Below are 21,106 nucleotides of genomic sequence, written 5' to 3'. Positions count from 1 at the left end.
CTCCTTTATTGAAGCAGGGGATTTATCGCACTGACTCTCCCAGGGTGTCTTATCTGCTGAACAATTGTAGTAATGACGTTGTGGAGAACGTGGCAGGATTTTTAAATGACACTATGAAATTACATCACCATGGGTCCTAAGAGCCATTTTCGTCCCTCACAGTGTATCTAAAGTATCTCCTACCATGTTTCATGCTGTGTTCTGATCCATGTATACGATGCACTTTTTCTATGCCAATAAAGGAGATTGGTTGATTGAAATTAAGGAGGAAATGCCAATAGAGAGATTCTGAAATGGAACCAAACAGACATGATGAAAGCAGTGCCAATAACATTTCTATGCTTTATTTCTAGCTATTGCATCATGTTTGCATACATACCATATAAAATAAAAGGTCATCAACAATGCAGCTATCATGTTCAATTGGTTTCCTTTCATAATGTGAAGTGAAAGTTGCATAATATTTCCTAATATGAAATGTTTACATAATGCAGTGACCATGGCCTGCTCTGAAAGGCATATTTGAGAAGAGCAAATAAACCACCTTGGTGCTCTACATTGAAAGAGGTACAATCTAGAACACTTACTATCTTTGGCCCTTAGTACCTGAAGGACTTGCTAATTTCTAAAGCTCAGCCTCCTATTGCTGACATCTTCTGATTGGGCCCTGGGTCCCACATGGTCCTTGGCATTCAGTTAGCCTTTTACCAGGGACTGAGCCTTGATGTGGCAGTCCCTGGTCTGTGGAACTGCTTACCAATAGAGGTTTGGCAGAAGTCCTACCTGATTGTTTTCTTAAATTTGTCAAAAACTGTTATTCAGACAGGCCTTTTCAAACCTGAGATTCTTTGCTCAGTTGGCCTTACCGATGTGTCTGACATTCATATTGTTTTTATTGCAGTATTGGGTTTTCTGGTTGCATACCACCTTGTGATATTTAATATGAAAGTGAGATTTATAAGTACTTCAATAAAGCTACCCCATTAAAAAAAAGAGAGACAAAAAGATCTGGTGGCATTTGATCTTTGTGTGAAGTGAACAGGATGCTTCTACATTGCTGTGGACTCAGTGCCGCTCATGGATGTAAAATTGCACAGCTTCTACACAATGTTGCCCCCATCAAAATTATTTTTCCATTTAATCCAGGTTTACCATTTCTATGGAAAATCAAGTAAGTAGGATAAAAAAGTTTTATTGTTAGTTTTTAATCTGTTCTTATAATATTTTTATTATTATTAATCTATTGTGTTCTTATAATACTTATTTTAAATTGTTATAATACTATTTTTATTATTAAGTAAATTATTATTATTATTATTATTATTATTATTATTATTATTTTATTTGTACCCTGCCCATCTGACTGGGTTGCCCAACAAATGTAAAAGTCAAACGTCAAACATTAAAATCTTCCCTAAAGTTTTATTGGCTTTACATTGTATTTTTGTATACAGCTTATATATTTCAAAATACTAAGCAGTTTATAAATGCTTTAAGATAAAAAAGTAAGATAATGGAACACCCATAAAATGGAATTTGGAACAGGGCCTCATCAAGAAATCTTAAGTGTCACAAGGGGCCTGCTTCTTAGAGAGTCCAATGGCTGCCCCAACTATCATAGTATATTTCATAGCCATTCAAACTCCTACTGCATCAACAGATTAGACTATCAGACCATACCACCTGTTGGGTCTCCACCACCACTGGCAATAGCTGAGGCTGGCAATGGTTAAGGCTGACAGTGATATCATCTTGGCCGCAAGAGATGATGCTACAATACTTCCACTGATAAATACCATTTTTATGAGCACTACTGGAGCACCAAAGCACACAGAGATTCCTGCCAGCTTTCTTTCCCATGCTGACCAGTCATCTGTGAGCCTGCTTGCCTTGGTTTGGGATCTGCTGCTTCTTTCCTTGTCACGAATACCCAGGGGCGAGGCATTGTAAGTTTGCAACAAACTGCATTTCATAGGAGAAGGGGGGGGGGGGAGATTTAGATACATGGATATTGTCTGCAAGATAACTTCACACACACACACACACACACACACACACACACCCCTTTACTACTATCTGCCTGCATCTTGAAGAAATATGGCCTGTGATGTATTACTGTGGTGACATGGTATTTTGCCCATAAAGAGAATAGTTCTTAAATCTTTTTTTAAAGAGCTATAGCAAGCCATTAGCTACTCAGTCCCCCCACATGAATTTGCTAATTAAATACATTTTGATCATACAGATTTTAGCAAACTCATTTGCATTGCCCCAAGTTTGCTTGTGACACACAGACGCAAATAGTTTTAAGCAAAAAAACAGTTTTGTTTTGTTTTTCACTGAATTGCCACACTGTATCTGTTGTGTATTTTATGCCTGTTTGGACTTACTGTTTGGTTGTTTATTTACAAAATTTCCATGCCGCCTTCAACAAAAAGCCATCCGGGTAGTTTACAGAATTATAAAATAGAGTCTCTTAACTTTTTTTCAGGGCCTGGGAGCACATTTGGAAATCTGAGAAACTGGGGGGGGGGGGGCGAGCACCATAAAATACCTATTATTTCACGCACAGAAAAAATGAATGATGCTCAGAAACACTCCCTGCCTCCCTCCCCCCAAAAATATCACACCTGGAAACAAACAATACACAGGCAAAAATCGACATTCATCTAAAAAAGAAAAGAAAATACTTGCAAATCATACCCAGAAAGACAACAACAAAGCATAAAAAAATAAGGAAAAAAAACATATTGGAAAATTCCCTTGATGCTCCCTATCCCCCCCCCGCCCCTCAGCAAACTCTCTTTTCGGATTTTAATGACGAAGACCCAGAAGTGCTCTATCTAGGCAACGGGATGCATTACTCCCTAACTTTTTTTGTCTCTGTGGCCCGTCTAGCGGCCTCCAAGGCGGAAGAGTTTCATATGCCTGTCAGAGTGGTGCAAAACAATGGCCTGATCTTCACCCCGCCCCTCTACTTCCGCTTCAGACGTCACGGACGCCGTCTTTCTTCGAATCTGCCTTCCCTCACGCAGACACCCGAACTCCGCGGCCCATTTCACTCTTCCGCCCTTCCTCCTCAGCTCGGAGGCCTATCGCGAGCGGAGGGCGGGGCGAAGCTTCAGCCAGTCAAAAGCCCAAAGCAGCGGCCAGAGGGCGGGCGAGCGAGCGCCGCGAAGGAACTTCCGCTTCTCCGTACGACGACTTCAGGAAGAAGGAGGAAGCCACCGCGGCAAGAGCTGGCGAGATAGCGGAGCGGCCGTCGTGGTAGATTCGAGTCCGGCCGAGCTGCGAATCCGGGAAACGGCTCCCCCTCCCCCACCCCGCTCTCAACGGTTTTTTCCTCTCATAAACGTCGACATGACGTACCCAGGGTTCGGAGCGGTGAGTAGAAAGGGCGTGATTGGAGGGAAGGCCTGTCTGTCGGTCTGTCCGTCCCTCTCTCCCCCACCCACCCGGCCGGGCCCTTTTCTTTGGCGGCGCGACTGTCAGTCTCTCCTTGCTCGTCCTCCCGGCTTGGGTCAGAGCCGAGGGAGCCCGGCCGGCCCTTCAGGCTCCAGGCCCTTCTTTTTAAGGCCTTCCCGAAATTGGTCTCTTTCCGCCGAGCGCCCCCCCCCCCGATAGTTGGCGGAGAAGCCATTAATGTGTGCAGTGCAAGAGGCGAGGGAGAGAGGGAGGACTCTGTTCTCTTACAGCGGGAGGAAATGGAAGGCGTTCCTGACTCTGACACATCAAGCGAGCTAAAGGGTTGCCATTTTAAAAAAGAAAAGAGGAGGAGGGGGAAAAAAAACACCTCTCCCTTTCTTTCTCTTCATAACAGGCCCAGCCTCTGCCTTGTGGATGACGTACCGTTTGCCATCCTATTAAATTTGAATACTTAATTCATGGTTGTGAAGCCACCGCTTAAAGGCATAGCAAGAAGATTTTTTGAGTGTTTAGGCCGTGCTTCTAGAAACTGGGTGATCTGTTAGAGCAGTACTGGTGTTTTTAGGTCCCTTGGTTAAAAGCACTGAAAATGCACTGCCGTAGGTGTAGGAAGACAGCGGGTGGTGCCTGGGGAAATCATTTCAGCTGTCGCAGTCATTGCTGATTTTAAGCTTCTATCTAATGTGGGACACTGGGCCCGGGGGGGGGGGTTGCAGGGAAGGATAATTTGTCTTTTGTCACTGCTCTGCATCCCAGGTAAATAAGGTCATGACTGCAGGCTGAATTGATTTTTAAAATGTCAGGCAAGTTAAAGGTTGTAAGAATGGATGAATAGCAACCCATCCGATCTTGTTTTAAGAGAATTGGAAATTTCTTTGCCTTTTGACTAAAATCGGGTGAAATCTTTTTTATATATAAGTTTATTTGTTTTTTTCAAATTAAAGTTTCCCAGTCACATATCCAACATACATCATAAAAACAAGATTTCAAAAAATCTCCTGGACTAACTCAAATTGAGTCAAAGTAATTGTTTTATTGCATCCAAATGAATTTGGTATATATAAATTTCTAAGTAGAACTGTTTTTTTCTACTCAAAAATTAAAACTTACAGACCAGCCTTGTGGTTGGCAGTAGTCAAATACTTGCCAGGTCTGTTTGGGAATGGTATACAAGAACTTTTTCGATGACATTCAGAAAAAAAGCTTACCTTTCCTCCCTAAGAGTGTTTTCCTGGTATGTAATGCTAAACCTCCTACTTCCCCAACCCCTAGAATAATGGAAGCTTTGATGATAGTAGTCTGCTTCCTGGCTTACTGCACAAATAAAAATAGTCAATTTATAGTGGTGCTGGAATTACTTCAGTTGCAGGAAACTAGTTGAAACAAAATACTAAGCACTGGTGTGCTTTGGACTACTTTGTATTTGTAAGTAGTCATATTTTTCCTCATTTGGCTAGGTACAGTGTACTTAGTTGAAGTAGCTTGCATCACCACTGCAAAAGTAGCTGAACTAGCTAACATTTTCTTTGCTGGTGCAATTTTGCAAACACTATTGGGGAAACTCAGATTTCCAGCACTACTTTCTGGTACTCCTTTATCTGGTTTGCTTCCGTTATGATGTTACTTTGTTGAACTGCCCTTTCTGTACTGCCAGAGTACCATGCCTCCTGTGCCACCATACCCTTACAGTAGTGAATCCCAAATTAGTGGTCAAGAAAACTATCTGTTTCTATAAGTGTAAACGTTACCATAGTAAGATGTAGTGATATTAGAATTGTAGTGCACATACACTCCTTGAGTTTGTGAGGCATTTCAATTCAGTGAAAATAAATTAATCTGTTATAGACAATAGATGTTTGTGATGAGCTGGTAAACATAGTGAAATATGTATGTTCTTCTTTTCCTCTTCCTCAAAAGTATGGAGCTTACCGTGGGCAGGTGCCAATGCAAATGGCAATGGGTCAGCCAGTTCCTGGAGGAGTGCAAAGTGTGGCCCATGGTGGATCTCCTGGCTATTCTGTTTATTCTGGTGCCTATGCTGCAGCTGCTGCTGCTGATCCCCTATGGACATTTTTCAGTGCTATTGCTGGACAGGTATGTTAGTTCAAGTTACTATCTTAAAGTTTTGAAAGAGGGCTCTTATGTTTTGATTGTAGTGTAAAGCATAAACTAGTCCTTAGGAATTTGTTTGCTAACATGTTAACTGTAACATTTGTATAGATCTGTCAGTGATTTGCAGCTTGAAAACATTGTAAATTGAAGATGGGCATTAGATAGTTCTATTTCTTTTTATTTCTTTTTTAGGGGATTGTGATATTGTTGAAAACTGGCCAAGCTCCTTAGTCACATTCTTTTTCCACCTGGTCAGTCAACTACATGTGTAAATTTGGCTCTTACTTATAGATTTAGATATTAAGTTTTCTTGTATCATCTCAAAAACATTGTATCATCTCAAAAACTGTCTTGTCTGCAATTTTAATACATACTGCCTAGTCTTTGAAACAAAAGGTTCTCTTTCTAAGAATGTGGGGACTCTTAAATTTGATACTTTAGCTCATTGGCTGCAAATCACTGAGCAGATAATTTTATTTCCAGGACTATATGTCATAAGGATGGGGAGGCTGTTTGTAACTGCCTTGGTGCTCCCTTTTCAATGCTGAGAGGATTATATAGAGTTTTGTATAGTTATTAATGAAGTAATAATTAAGTGAGCACTTTTAAATTTTGAGTCTGAAGCAGGCTTCTGGGTTGGAAGAGTCATATACATTGTATGTGGCTAGGTATTTTATAGAGTAGCACCAGTGTAATCTGGGCAAAAGGACTGGTTAAAAAAAAAGGTTATAGTAAAGATTCACGAAAGGGCATATGCATGGCCCCACAGGTCATTGGTCTCTAGAGCGTTTTGGGACTTGTGATGCCAATATGCATTCTCTCAAGAGTGTGGATCTGCAAAGGCAATATTCATGAAGAACTCCCGTTCCAGGTGAGTAGCTCCTTTAGATTTTTCTCCCCTTGGCATTTTAATTTCTACAGTCTTTACCAAGCAAGGTTTCAAGTTGTTACATGTTACATCCTACATGTTAGCATTTCAGTAAGACATTTTAGGGAAGGCACAACTTTCATTTGTGATTGTCTTATTCATACCAGGGGTACCATTTCAGATTTTGGTGCTGGTGTGGTTAAGCCAGGTCCAAAGGCCCACTCTTCACATTGTAAGTGATGGCTGCAAAGAGCCAGCATATTAAAACAACTGTATTTTAATGATCAACAAGGACCTTGGATGGAATAATAATAGTAATAATAATAATAATAAAGCAGGCAACATTGCACAAGCCTTTCTTTCTTTCCTCCACCTTCCATCCCCAAAAATCTGGTCCAGAAAGTCCTCCGACCCTATGGATAAGATTTTGGGGACAACATGAGAGGCTGAGGAAGATGGGAAAAGAAGGTAAACTCCTGTTGTATGACTTCAGGCCCTTCTTATTCATGCATGGACACCACTGGAGATAACCGAGTGTTATTCACATCACACATGACTTTTTAAAGTAAAGGCATTGATGGCTTTGGTGTGCATAGATCCATTTGATTATATATAGTGCTCCTTTTGTAGAACGAATGAGCTAGCAGAGAAATGCTTCTGAGAATAATCACATGCCATCTGATGTAGCAACTGCCTTCTCTAGATGGCACTCCTAATCCACAAAGTGGTCTTGGGTGGGAGTAACTGATCAGTGCATGTAATGAATATGTAATGAATAGTAGTTCTTTAACTAAAAAAAGGCTCAACTGCATAGCATGAAAGGGAAGCACTTTTGAATGGAGATATTGGGAGACCACACTTAGGCATGGTTTCACACCACATTGCACACTGTTGAAATTGCAGACACTGTGCTCCTCACTGACTGCTACTGGGTGCTGTCTAGAAAACAAGGCATGGTCTGATTTGTCGTGTTAGTCAAATGTAGGCTCATGGTTTGGAAACAAGCAGTAGCCTGAGTTTGGACAACATGGCAAACCATTCCGTGGTTTGCTTGTTGGCAGAAGAAGGGAAGGAGTGAAACACTTGTGAATCCAGCAGCGTGCAGCACCATGCTTCTCATTCACAGCAGATTATATTTTATTTTAATAATTACTTAATGCAAGATGTGAACTAAGGTAGAACCTTATTTGTTATGTTTTGTTTGCATAGTTGCTGGGAAAACAAATGCTTCTGGCCAAATTCATGCTCTTTTACCTCTGGTCATTGGGACAAGCTGATAGATATGGGGATTTTAAGCTAGTTGTTAGAACTCTGATACTTATTTAAATGACCATGTGTGAATTTTGAGTATGCTTTTCTGAAGCTAGTCCAAGCAGTGGAAAGTTGATAGAGGATTGTACCTGAAGTGGACTGTAGGAGGAGAGAGAGCAGGATGGAAACTTAGGGCTTTCTTTTCTTCTAGCAGAGAAAGAGAAAATTTCCAGAGTACCCTAGTTCCTAGATTGGGGAATGCGGCAGTGTGTTCTGGGGTAGCACTAGTAAGTGATGGTGAGATAGGTGGTCTTCCTTTTGCACAGGGACAGTGGCTCCTTGCCACCTCAGGTTGTAAGGCAGACGTTACTGAAACCAGAAAAGGAGAAAGGAAGGTAATTAACAAAATCTGGTATTTGCCTCCTGTTTTTATTCTTCTGGAGAACCAGAAACACTGTTAAGTTCAAAGCAGAACTAGTGTGCTTCACTCTGGCAGCTACTGCTTTGAAACACTAGGCCTGGGATCCCTAGCTAGACGCCTTGAGCCCAGGAACACATTTGGAAGTCTAAAACTTGTGACACTCTGAACTCCCCCAAATGAGCTTAGTAAGCACCATGAGGACACCATGGTGGTCATGGGTGTCACATTGAGGACCTAGCACTAGACACTGTGTGGGTGAGTTGTTGAATGACTTCACCAGAAATACTGTATGAGGAAATGGCTTAAGGTAAGCCATGACCATGAAGTCTAGAAAAGTGGCCAATATATAAAGTAGCTTTCAATTTTTTAATTAAGTAGATTAATTTTAATGTAGCAATTTCCAGCCCTTCTATAAAGTTTTCTAAACAATACTGAAGTCTTGTGGGTGCATCACTGGATTCAGGCCCCTGTTTACATTTGAAGTAGTTAAGGCAGCAAGGTCTTGATTAATGGCAGGCAGGATGGGGGTTCATTGTACTGAGAGTTGGTGAGTCCATAGAAATCTAGGAAAGTCTTTGAAGAAATGAGTTGTTGTTTTTTTTAAAAAATGGCTTGCCCAATAGTACAACTGTGTTCTAGTCATAAGGAACGGCCTATAAATATGAAAAAGAATACTGAAGATAATGGGAAACTCTTGTAACTGTAGGAACTCCACGTATATATTAGAGCAGCTGTGGGGAACCTTTGGCCTTCCAGATGTTGCTGAACTACAACTCCCATCATCCCTGGGCATTGGCCATGCTTGCTGAGGCTGGTGAGAGTTGTAGTTCAGCAGCACACCTGTATTAGACTAGCACATAATTAAATGTAGATTCCAGGTAAAAATACATTTTGGTTTCAAGTGTAGTTCCTCTTTTGGAAATAAGAACATTATGAAGCACTGCCACCTTTTCATTGCTCAAAGCTTTACAGAAGTGGTTTTCAAACTTTGTATCTTCAGGGATCCCTTTCCACGTTGACTTACCTGGTGAAGCACACCGTAGATATCTACTGTGGAGCAAAGGAATTCTGTAATACACATTTCAGAATTTATCTTAAGTAGGATCCAGGCTTTTTGGCTCCACAGAAACTGACCTTGCATCCTGAACACCCTTACAGAGGAGTAAGGTCCATTGAATGCAGTGGAAATTGCTTTGGAGTAAAATGCTTAAGATTGCTCTGTGAGTGCTCCAGAATGTACTGAACGCAGCCCTGTAGCTGTGAGAGATCAGGAAAGGTATTGACAAGCCATCTTTCTGGGAAGTTTTTCACCATAACTGTTTTTGTTGAAGTTCCCCAATACATAGTTTGAAAACCACTACTTTAGATTAATTGTATGTAAATGGGGTAACATATATGAAAAAAGGGGGGAAATTACGTGCTTTGATTTTCTCCAAGTAGGACCTTAATTGATGACTTCCATATTTTTTTTCTTAATTCTCAAGTGTAATATTTTAGTAAATTTAGTTTTTTATAGGAGGAATAAACATTCACTCCTGAAGTACCAGTCAAATAAGCACAGTCTGTCATCTGCCATGTAGCAGGACCAGTGGGGTGATGGAAGCGTGGGCCTTGACACTCAAAAGAACTGATCAGGTAGAAACTTGCAGTAACATGGGTATTACTTTTGGAGGGGTGGGTAAAAGCAGGCCAGTGAAGTCATTTCTGAGTGTTGTTGCATTGTGGTCAGTCAGTGAGACTCAGAAATGTATTTACCATCAAATTCCAACAGTCCTTCTTTCCTGTGAGCTTACCCAATGAAAATTATTTGGTATTTGTGGGTAAATGGTATAAGTACCTTCACACTATTGCATAGTCATGTTGGACAATTATCTCTAGGATGTGATTACATAGATCCACAGTTGACTAGAGATGTTTGACCTCTTTAGTGTTTAAATGTGGCTAAATAACACAAGTTCATATTCTTTCTCCTGAAACCCATGATCAGCGTATAATAGTTTCTTAGACCTAGCCAGGAGGAAGATCATCCCTTTCAGGTTAGAACAAGAGATACACTTACACATGCTTCTGGGAAACTTCTTGTAAGAAGCCCAGTCACTTTAGGATAATAGGGTTTGCATGGGGTGAAAATGAAGTGGGTTTTGAATTTACTTCCCCCTTTACATTTTCATTGGAGAAGCTCACACACTAAGCTTTTCATTTTTATTTATTGCTATAAAAATCATCCCAAGGGAGGGGATGATTTTACAGTAATATTTACGTTAAGTGCATGTTAGGAGACAAGATTCTTTGTGCCGTGTTAGGTGTGACATCTTAGTAGGATAATGTATTGATGTACCATGGTAGTTGAAATGCTTCTTGTCATTGTAAGCAAATCTTCTGTGTGATAAGCTTTAGTTGATCAAACAAGTAGCTCACTGGCATTAGTACAGAGCTTCAGAACTGTTCAAAGAGCTACTTTATAGTCTTTCATTTCATTTTCTGGGTTTTTTATGTATACTATTCTCGCATGTAGATATCTTCTAAACTTAAGGTAACTTTTTGATCCTTTTTTGTACGCAGCTGGATTTGAGCTGACCTGTTAAACAATAATGAACATATAGGTATAGGGTATTCCTGCAGGGAAGTAGATAATGGTGGGGGAAAGCCATCTTGTGTTGGTTTTAAAAGAATCCGCCTTGTGATTTACAAAGCTGCGCATGAAACTTTTAAAATAAATTCAACACTTGTGGAAAGAAATTCAAGCAAAAAAACTTCATATGAAAAAGCTGTGCTATTGCAATAAATCACTGCAGGACATGAAGAAGTTCTGCTTCATTTTTTAAAAAAATTAGGAAATGTTAGTTACTGCTTAGTTATTTAATTTAATTAGTTTGGCAAATTTCTAGATGAGTAATTTTCATGAAGTATTCTAATTCTCTTAATTGAGGTAGAACAGTTGGCTAACAAATAAAATTCACACGTGCTTGATTTTGTATTACTAGATAGGTTGGTATATTTGAACCACAAATTTGTTATGCATTAATTTTACAGGATGGTGAAGTGGATGCTGAGGAGCTACAGAGATGTCTAACCCAGTCTGGAATCAGTGGAACTTACTCTCGTAAGACTTTGTTGCTTCTGAACACCTTAAATTCAATCTCCAAGAAGTTATTGCATTCTTCTATCTGTCTTGGCCAGTGCTGCACTGGCTGGGGCTGATGGGAGATGTAGTGCAAAACATTAAGTTTTTTATTAGATGTATATTCCACCTTTCTCCGAGGTGCTCAAGGTGGTGCAAGGTAGGTTAGGCTGAGAGACTGTGAGCAGTCCAAGGTCTCCCAGGAAGATTCGCAGCTGAGTGGAGATTTTAATTCTGGCCTGCCAGGTTCAAGTCAGGGAAGATTGTTCTTCATTTCCCTCTTGACTTGCTTAAGTCCTGTTTGCCTCTCTTTATCTGTAGCCACATGACTTGTTTGGGCAGTTATGCCTTGAGTGATAAATATTGCATTTAATGTCCCTGCAACATGTGTAATGCAGCAAACAATGAGTGTGGCAGATGGCTTAATAAAATGTAAGGAATGATTATTATCCAAACTGTAGCATGTGATGATTGGCATTTCCATAGTACATAGTGGACCTGGATATACATGAAGGTGTGACTGTGTATCCGAAGAGCTCAGAAGGCAGATGTTCCTCTTTCTCTGCCTCCTGCCGTTGATGTTTTCAACTATTGTCATAGCTTATTTGATCGTTCAGACGACTTGGAATACTTATTCCTGCTTGTGGATACTTCTGCTCACTTTCTGCCTATCAAGGAAGCATATTCATTTTTGAATTCTTTCGGTTGCTAATTTGAACTCAGTTCATAGCATGCTTTGCATGCTACTTGAATTGTTTTTATCAAGCAATAGTTTTTTTCTTCTACTTTTCTGATGTAAATTTTATAGTATCCTCCATTCTCATGCTAATTCACACAGGTTGTATAAAACCTTTAAAACAGGAAAAGTATTCTGAATACATTTTCATTAGGTCTGTCTCTTTTTTATATATAAATTAGCCATTGTTTTGCTAGCCGTTACCTGTACATGAATTGCTAGTCTTTATAAACTTCATCATGTTGCTAGTCGTGATAGTTTGAACAATAGTTATTAGAGCTGAAATCAGTATATGCCATCTAGAATTAATGCATCTTTCACTTGTAATTTCAGCATTCAGCTTGGAGACGTGCAGAATTATGATATCAATGTTGGATGTATCCTTGGAAAAAGTCTTTAAGTATAACTGTAAACTTCATTTCATATGAAACCAGCTGGACCCAGGTTCAATATACAACAGGGCCAAGGTTTCGGGATGGAGGATTCTGAATATGTTTAGGAACAATCTTGTTTTGAAAGATGAAAAGAAACTAAGATTGATGAGCTTGTAGAGCCAGCTAAGCATTCAAAAACATGCTTTAGAACCTTCACTCCGTATTTTGTATTAACAGAAACTGGATACATCAGCAAAGCTAATTCTGGACACTGATTCTGGGGGTTAAGCTACAGCTGCTGGCTTTGTGCAGTGGGAACTGCAGTTTAAACTACAGGCTCAGTGTGTTAGCCAGCATGTGCTAGTTACTGGGCTATCCCAACTCAAATGTGACCAACAGCAACAAAGTAGTGAGTATTGAATGGTATTTATGTACCAAGTGACAGGAAATAACTTAAAGTAATGTGTGTGGTTTTAAAAACAAACAAACAAAAAAGCCTGTAATATTAGAGATAAGTTTGGAAAGCATACTACACTTAAAATAAACTGAATTTCATACCACCTAGGTTGGCAGTACTTGGTTTTGTGCTGCTTTGGAACACACTGATATTTTAAGGATTTTCCTTCTTGACCCTTTGCATCCTGTAGATCAGGGTGTAAATAAACAAAAAACAAGAAATAATTTCACTTGCTCTGATAACTTGAACGTAGAACAGCAGCTTAAAATGTTCTAAGCAAACTCCTGAATAAGAAGTTGGAAGATATGTATTCAAAACAAAAAATCTAATGCAGGTTTATGTATTTCTGTTCACCAACTTTCTTCAAGATGGTCTGTTTTCTTAACTATTACATTAGAGAGAGAATACTGGGAAAATGGGATACAATGAATTTAAGGAACTCTGGGGCGCTCTCAGTGCTTGGAAACAAAATTTCATGATGATAGATCAAGACCGAAGTGGAACTGTGGAACTTCATGAATTGACTCAAGTCATTGTAGCTATGGGTATGATACGTTGGCTAGACATGTGTTTTCAAGTAACTAATTATTTCCCTGTAAAAGTAGAATGGGTTGCTAGGAAGAGAATTTAAAAATGATATATTCAGGACGTTATACAGTATTTTAGTGATTGGCTCTAGATAAATCTTGGTCATAACTTGCTCAGTCTATGGGTAGAAAAGCAAGCCTTTAAATGAACTCTGAGCAGAGTATTAAAGGATGTATGTGAACAGGAGTCTGACATTTGAAAGGATGAAGTTGAATCATGTATTGCTGCTCTCTTCTCAAAGCATCTTCATACAAAACAACCATTGGTCTGAATTGTCCAGGATTTTGAAAATCTTCATTGATTGCTTACAGGGTACACAAATAATGCAGGATTGAATTGCTCAGGCGTACATGGCAGAAGGCGATAGTTCCAGTGTGAGCACAGTAGAAAAAGCTGCTGGCTTTCCTATTAGAGAACAGGGAGATTGATTGGGAGGACATCTTTGAAGTCTTCTTAGTTTCTAGTAATCCATTCTGATCACTGTGCCTGAGAACTCAGGGTTTGGGACCAGCATTACAACTGTAGATGTGATTCTGGGAGCCCATGTCTTTGCAAAATGGGGTGGGTGGTGGTCTAGAATCAGCCAGGTGCTTATTCCTTCTCTTCCTTGCCCATTGCTTCATCTACAGCCCCCTTCTCACAGTTTGGGCTCTAAATCCATATTTACACATTGCAGGAAAAGCATTTTGGGAAGAAGGTTAAGCAATTCTCTTTCACTTGCCCATCTCTGCTCCTGACATCCATATCCAGGTCCCTAGTGAATGTGTGAGACAGTCCTTAGAGCAATGGACCTGCCTTCCTTCCCTTAGTCTGGGAAGGAAGGAATATATCACAGTATTATATAATTTCCCACTGTACCTAGAAGGGAAAGATGCAGCTCCCTCACTCAACACCTGCTTTATTCTTGGAGTGCATGTATTGTGTTCCCCTCTTGAGTTTTAGTTCAAAGAGGGCTGTGAATGCTAGGAGCTGTTTAAAAATATTAAGCTAACAAAAACGCTTGTTTAAGCCTTTTGCTCTGAAGTTGACATGTTTTTCTCCTTGACCTTGTCTAGGTTATAGGCTAAGCCCACAGACATTAATTGCTATTGTAAAACGTTACAGCAAGAATGGCAGAATCTTTTTTGATGACTATGTGGCTTGCTGCGTGAAGCTTCGGGCTTTGACGGGTAAGGTGTTTTATAGCTATTTTTGTAACAATTCTGTATTTGATGCCAGTTGATGACTATTTTTGTTACATTTGTAACTGTAATTTTTTCTATGTTGTCAGCTGCCTTGAGCACTGTTTGAACTGTGGAAAGGTGGCATACAAATAAAATGACGCATGTCTCTAAGTAATGCAGCATTAGAATCTGAAGTAAGATTAAATTTAAGGGGTGAAATCCCATGATGTGCAAGTGGGCTTCCACTCACTTCCCATTTCTCTTTCTCCTGCACACCCCAAAATCTGCTCTGTAGGGTTGACAATCCTCCAGAACAGATTTTGAGGGTGTGCAAGCAAGAGGAGAGGGAGGTGCCATATTGGAAGTCCCAATATGCAAGCAGAAGTCTATTCGCTCTTTCGTAGGCAGTATCTGATGCAACCCAATGACTCTGTGCACTCTTATTTTTTTCAGCTTAAAAATCAGGTCATTGTGAAATACAAAATGCAGTAAATGTGACAAAATACTCAGCAGCTGGGTCTAGGAGCATGATATTCAGGTAGCTGCAAAGCACGGCATAAACCTGAAACATCTGGGGCCAATTTTTGTGCCTTGTATAATCTCGTTGACTTGATTAGGACTGAACATTACTGAGAGAATTGTCTGATTTCTTTGTCAGTAGAATTTATTGTAACTAAATTGAGAAGGTTGCTTTTGGAGGATATAATCTTGTGTTTGGTATAATATTTTAGCCCAGTTCCAGTCAGTGAGACTTGAGCATGCAAACAAGTTTCAGAATGTGCATCAGAATGTTTACAATATAAATGTTACTTTCTTTTAACAGATTTCTTTAGGAGAAGAGACAGCATGCAACAGGGCATTGTGAATCTTGTATACGATGATGTAAGTAACATAATTAATAACTGGTTGTTGAAATTATAACTTTCATTATGTACCTGCAATATTTTCAGGGTTTTTTTCTGGAGAAAGAATTCTCTCAAAGTAGTGATTGTTCTTGGGAAATAATCTCAGAATAGTGTTGAACTTCTTTCAGAATCTCATCTGTGGTGTCCTGTGCATTAAACAAGTTTTTAGACTGTGTTTTTCTCCCAACACCCTTAGTTCAGTTGAACTGTCATGCTTGAAATCTTGATTAGCCAGTTTGGTTATACTGTACTCCGGGATGTTCAGCCTTTGGAAACTATTTGTATGAATGCTAATAGTACAGCAGGAGTTCCAATAAATTTTGCATTGGAAAATCTGCAAAAACAATGCAGTTCTAATAATGCATCTTAAATAGTAACTGCAAATGTTGTTATGGGCCTTATTTTGACTGTGGTTAGGTATTGGATCATAGAGTTGGAAGGGATTACAAGGGTCATCTAGTCCAACCAATGCAGGAATCTTTCACCTAGCCTGGGGCTTGAATCCACAGCTCTAGGATTAAGACCATCTCTATTTTCTAAGCAGAAAGATGAATGAGTCTCTTGGCCATGCATGTCACTTTTTTGCTCCTTCCATTTTGTGAGTGAAATATTCTGTGAACTATTTAAATATTCCAAAACTCTATTTTGTCTGAACCAGGAAACTCTGAGTAACTGCTTTGGAATAAGTCAGGATATGAAGCCACGGTTCATAGGAAATTAGTTGAAGAGTTCCTGTTTTATTCCTTCTTTGAAGGAGTATGGTCATCTGAACCAGCCCACTCTGTTAGAATAGTCTTGACTAATGTGTTACTAGGCAGTTGTGTGGACACGTTGTATTCAAAACACCGGTCCTTTGTGCATTAAATACTGTTTCTCAGATTTGGGATGTTTATGGCATGTCCTTCAGCTGGGAAAACATAAGTGTTTGGGGCAGGCAACTTATTCACAGTTGTTCTTTAATTATTTTTCTGGACTATTACTACTGTCATGAAAAGCAGTTGGAAGAATAGATCAAATAGATTTTCTTGAATTGCATATTTAGTTCTCTCAATTTCCATCTCAACAGTAGCAGAACTCGCTGTAATTGCCAAACCCTACCACTATGTGTAGCTTTCAGCCTGCAAAGATACAAATGTACAGGGAACAGACTGCCAAGGCATCTAAAACTAAGCAGATGCATGTCTATGCTTCATCACAGTTTTAGGGCAGATGATTTTCATTATCAAATTTTGCGTCTCTTGTTGCATTAGTACTCTTTGTTCAAGTAATGAGGAACCACACTGGGTGTTACTGAATACTGAAAGTACTGTGTAGGATGGTGATAATCTGTGTGTTTTGGGGTTTGGTGGTTTTTGCTGTTGCTGGCATACAGTAAAAAACTTGACTCTGTTTTGATAATAAAGTATATCTAACTTCAGTTATGATTTGTTGGTCAATAATTTTATTTGACTGGCACATTTTTACCTTTTTATATTTGCTTGAATCCACTGTTGAACTTCTGTCAGCAGCAAACTCATTTTCCCCCCACACAATGGCTTTTGAGGCTACTGTTCTTGAAAGTAGGAAAACAGTTTGTTTCTGAACCCCCTCTACAACCCCCTTCGCTGATTGCCAACAATACCAGCCCTCCTGTGCAGATTTTCAGGAGGCACAATGGACTTATAGGGTGAAGCTTCCTCCTCCTCCCTTCCTTCGAGAAAAACATTTTGTGGGCAGAATTCTGCTCTGATTTTGACAATTGGCCCCAATATATTTTACTTCTTGACCTGCGTATAGTGAACAAATCCCAAACTGCACTATGCTCATTCTTTGTCTAGTCAAAAAATCCATTTCTTTAAATTGGCAGTTAATATTACAATTGCTTTTGTTTTTCAGTTCTTGCAGTGCACCATGGCTATCTGAGTGCCAACTGTGGAAGAAAATTCCATGTATAATTTCAACTACTTTGAGAAAACTAACTGAAAATGCTGTGAAAATGAAGCTGCCATTGATTTTTCCACATTTCTGCCTGCTAATGCATCATTTCTGTATAAATATATTTGACTTTTAGTGTGTAGTTTGACAATAAACAAATGTTCACATTTTACAGTAATTCTTAGAAGTGTGCCATTCTTTATGCATATGGATGGTAGACTTTTTATATTTTGGGATTATGCTCTCAGGATTGATAAGAGGAAACAATCACATTTCATGTAATGGTTATAAACAGGGTTTAGTTTATCTTAAAGTGCACTCCCCCCAATACCTGCTGGCTTAAATTGCAATAAAGATTAGCTGTAATTGGCATTCTAGTGTTCTACAACCTCAGTTGTTTCATGTGCTGCACGCCTATGAAATAATAAATGCCTGGAATAAAAAAGAATTAGTATTTGTCACAAGTACAAACTTAAAACATATTTCTTCTTCGGGATGTTCAGTAGATTTATTTGACTGTAGACTAGTATAACATGTTCATAGTGAAGATTATATTTAATGGTAGTTGAAAACTTTTTGTTTAACTATTTTTATCCTCTTGAAGATGTAATCCTCAGAAGAATTCGTGTGCCTCTCTAGAGCACCCATTTTTTCCTTTAAATGTTTGAGGCTTCTTTCTTAGATGTGTGAAAGAAAAAGTCCTAATTGACCCTTTCTTGTTCTCAGCTAAAATCACCATATTATTTGAACAAACTTGTGAACAAATGCCTGAGCAGATTGATTACAGAATCCAGCTCTGTGCATCATATACAGTGCATTGTAGTTACTACCAGAAACAAGGGCAATGTTGACTGCCTGGGAAGCTGTTGGCATGAAGTAGCTCCTTGCATGGTTGTGATAGTTTCAGCCAGGCCTGCTTATTGATGCCATTTTCTTTTTCTAGTAGCTACTATTCTGCAAGTTTAACGTGTAAATGGATGCATACTGGTGCTTTTTCTTTTACTATTCAAGCCAAATCTTGCATCTGTTCATTATTTGTGAGCGTAGTGAAACTTCAAGTTAGGATAGCAACACTTTCCAGGCTTTGATCAATGGGCTTGATAATGTTTGGGTCTACAAGATATGTTGAGATGAATCTGCAGCCCAACCTTGTGAGCCGCTATGCAGGTGCTGCTGCCCCAGGTAGTAGGTGGGAGGAAGACAAGGTTAGGATAGGGCTTTGTGCAGTTACAGCAGCTGGCATCAACAGATGTACAACAATATATTGTTTCCTCTGTGCTTCAAAGAGCACCAAACAAGCTCTGATGAAGAGGGCAGAATTGGACCGCCCTCTGTATTGTTAGGCCCCACTGGAAACAGCCAGAGGGTCTATTCAGTGGTGCAGCCTTGTTGCCATTTCTTGACATGTTTGATGGCATGATGAAAGCTGCATGTTCAGACCAATTTGCTCAGCCAAGGATACATTACTTAGCTGCCAAGGCACAAATCCAGGTTAATTCTGCCACTGCTAAACATTTTAAGGATCAGTTTGCCTGTTGTGATTTAAAAAAATTCTTGTGCTGAGAAAGCTTGTTTTTAGAATGGAATCAGTAATGTATGGATTTAACACTTCAGTTGTTTATGTCTTGCAGCATCTACCCATAGAATCTCACTAGTATAATGGACTCTTTTCTAAAAGGATCTTGCGTTATCATCCAGTCCCTGTAACTCGTATTGGCAGTTTAAAATCAAAGTTCTGACATCATTGACACTCTTCGTATGCATATTTTGCTGTTCACAATTGTCGAGTAATAGTTGTAGATTATTTGCAATCTGCTACGTAGCGATTTTCGTACATTCTGAAATAACTGGATACTGTTCTAACTGTACAAATGTAGTAACTATTTTCAGTGCCATTCCAGGCAATTGTTTGGAAATAAACTTGGAACTCGCTTTATATTCTTTCATACCAAGACGGTGTAACTCTGAGGTGATACAGTTCTTGAGCACTACAGTAATGTTGCAGGATATGCTAGATCTTTAATTATTATTATTATTATTATTAATTAAACTTGGATTTCGTTGAAAGCATTAGCACAGCATGGTAGGTGACAGTTGTAGGTGGGAGAAGATAACTTTGTGAAGATTCTTAACTTCGAAGTGTGCGAGACCAGCTATACAATTTCAAAGAAAAAGTTGTAGTACAACTCCTTTAAATCTGTCTTGCTACATACACAGGTGGAGTTCAAAGACTGTTTCCAGTCTTTCAAAAATGAATGTTTGCTAGAAGGTTAGCATTATCCCAGGAATATCCCAACTCCCACCAGCCCCAGCCAGTATGGGCAATGATCATGAAAACTGGTATCAAATAACAGTTGACAGGATACAGATTCCACATCCCTGTGTTACACACTTCTCACAGTGCTATTTTTCTCTACACACAAAATTTTCTACTTCCTTGATCATGCAAATATGTGAGGCTGCCTCAGTGATTAAGAGGAATCTATCTGAGATTAAATACACTGCATATTGCCAGTTCTATGAGGGATGACTTGGGAAGATCAGTCTGTACTCTTTGCATGTCATAACTGATGTAACAAAAAATAATTAGATGCAGCAACTGCTGCCGAGTGTCCCAAAATAATGTAGGATCACAAATGAATAACCACCCATTGTGCATACTGCTGAAAAAAGATCTAAAGGTATAGTTGGATGATACACATAAAAGCAAACTCTTTGCAAGCCTGCACATCTTCATTATCCTGGAGTCTGTCTTAATGGCGGGAGGTAGTTGGACCTGAAACACATAGCTGGAAGATTGGGGAGGCTAGCTAGTGGTGTCCAATTTAATTTCTACAAATGAACCTATAGAAAGAAGTCTTGAGACCTGGTTGAGATGTCTGAAAATTACTGAAGCCCAAGGGTTGATGCAAGTCAGTGAGGCGACACTGTTCAGACTCTGACTGTGAGGCTCACTGGTCCTCCACTCACCATTTAAGTAATAACTGGCATAAGTGAGGCTGAACGCCTCCACTGAAGGCAAGTGATATACCTCTCCCCAGAGGTGGCTAGTGTCCATTGGGGCTAGTGAGGCAGAAGGCGGGAAGACCAACAGTAGGTGCAGCCAGAATCAAAGGCAGGTGGGAGAAAAACTAGAAATGAGATTAAAAGGAGGGCATGGACATCAGTGTTGCCTCCTGGAGTGGTTGCAAGAAGGCAGGGAAATTGGGATTGGCTGAGCGTAGATTGAGTTTGCAGTGCTACATTTGCAATAGACCTGCCTCTCCCTTAAACCCCCTGTTTGTCCAACCTGGGACATGATACTTGCATCTCTTTCAATTAAAATCATGAATGGCTTTGAGCATTAAAAAACACACATACAAAAATAGCGAAGCCATCTAGAACATTTTAAACTACTGCCATATGTGGCGATCAGTATGACTAGCAGAAGCAAAATCTTCCAAGGGCAATTTGAGCAGGCCTATCTACATGCTGCCAAACATCTGGTGGCTTGCTCCTGATAGCTGGAGAGGAGAAATGCAAATGTGGGTATAAACAAACCAACTCTTCCTTGCTTCAGTGAGGCACAACTAAAGCTCAGAGAAAACAGCAACCACACAACCCTTCAGTTCTACAGATGCCTCTGTATCTAAACTTCAGACAGAAGGCTCAGACTGCATGCCACCACAGTGATGTAAATAGGCTAAATATCAGGTAAAAGGTAAAAAGGTAAAGGTACCCCTGCCCGTACGGTCCAGTCTTGACAGACTCTAGGGTTGTGCGCTCATCTC

At 39.7% G+C, this 21,106-nt stretch overlaps 2 protein-coding genes across 2 annotated transcripts in view; one reads left to right on the top strand and one right to left on the bottom strand.

Annotated features, from left to right (window-relative positions):
• IFIH1 (interferon induced with helicase C domain 1) overlaps positions 1 to 201 on the bottom strand; it is a 28,033-nt gene extending 27,832 nt beyond the window's left edge. The window contains exon 1 of the mRNA XM_083407182.1: positions 184 to 201. Coding sequence (XP_083263308.1) covers positions 184 to 186 — 3 coding nt within the window. The 5' untranslated portion in view covers positions 187 to 201. The remainder of the gene's footprint in view (positions 1 to 183) is intronic.
• A 1,755-nt stretch (positions 202 to 1,956) lies between these two features.
• On the top strand, positions 1,957 to 19,272 carry GCA (grancalcin). The gene is made up of 8 exons (XM_083413900.1): positions 1,957 to 3,384; positions 5,344 to 5,520; positions 11,112 to 11,181; positions 12,269 to 12,312; positions 13,164 to 13,311; positions 14,410 to 14,523; positions 15,341 to 15,399; positions 17,298 to 19,272. The coding sequence occupies exons 1-8, from the start codon at positions 3,361 to 3,363 to the stop codon at positions 17,322 to 17,324; spliced, it is 663 nt and encodes a 220-aa protein (XP_083270026.1). The 5' UTR covers positions 1,957 to 3,360; the 3' UTR covers positions 17,325 to 19,272.
• Positions 19,273 to 21,106: the final 1,834 nt, after the last annotated feature.

Source organism: Podarcis tiliguerta (genome assembly GCF_965153285.1).
Source record: "Podarcis tiliguerta genome assembly, chromosome: 1".
In the NCBI taxonomy this organism is placed as follows: Eukaryota; Metazoa; Chordata; class Lepidosauria; order Squamata; family Lacertidae; genus Podarcis; species Podarcis tiliguerta.
The sequence above is the reverse complement of the archived record's forward strand: the minus strand, read 5'-3'. Positions and strand labels throughout refer to the sequence as shown.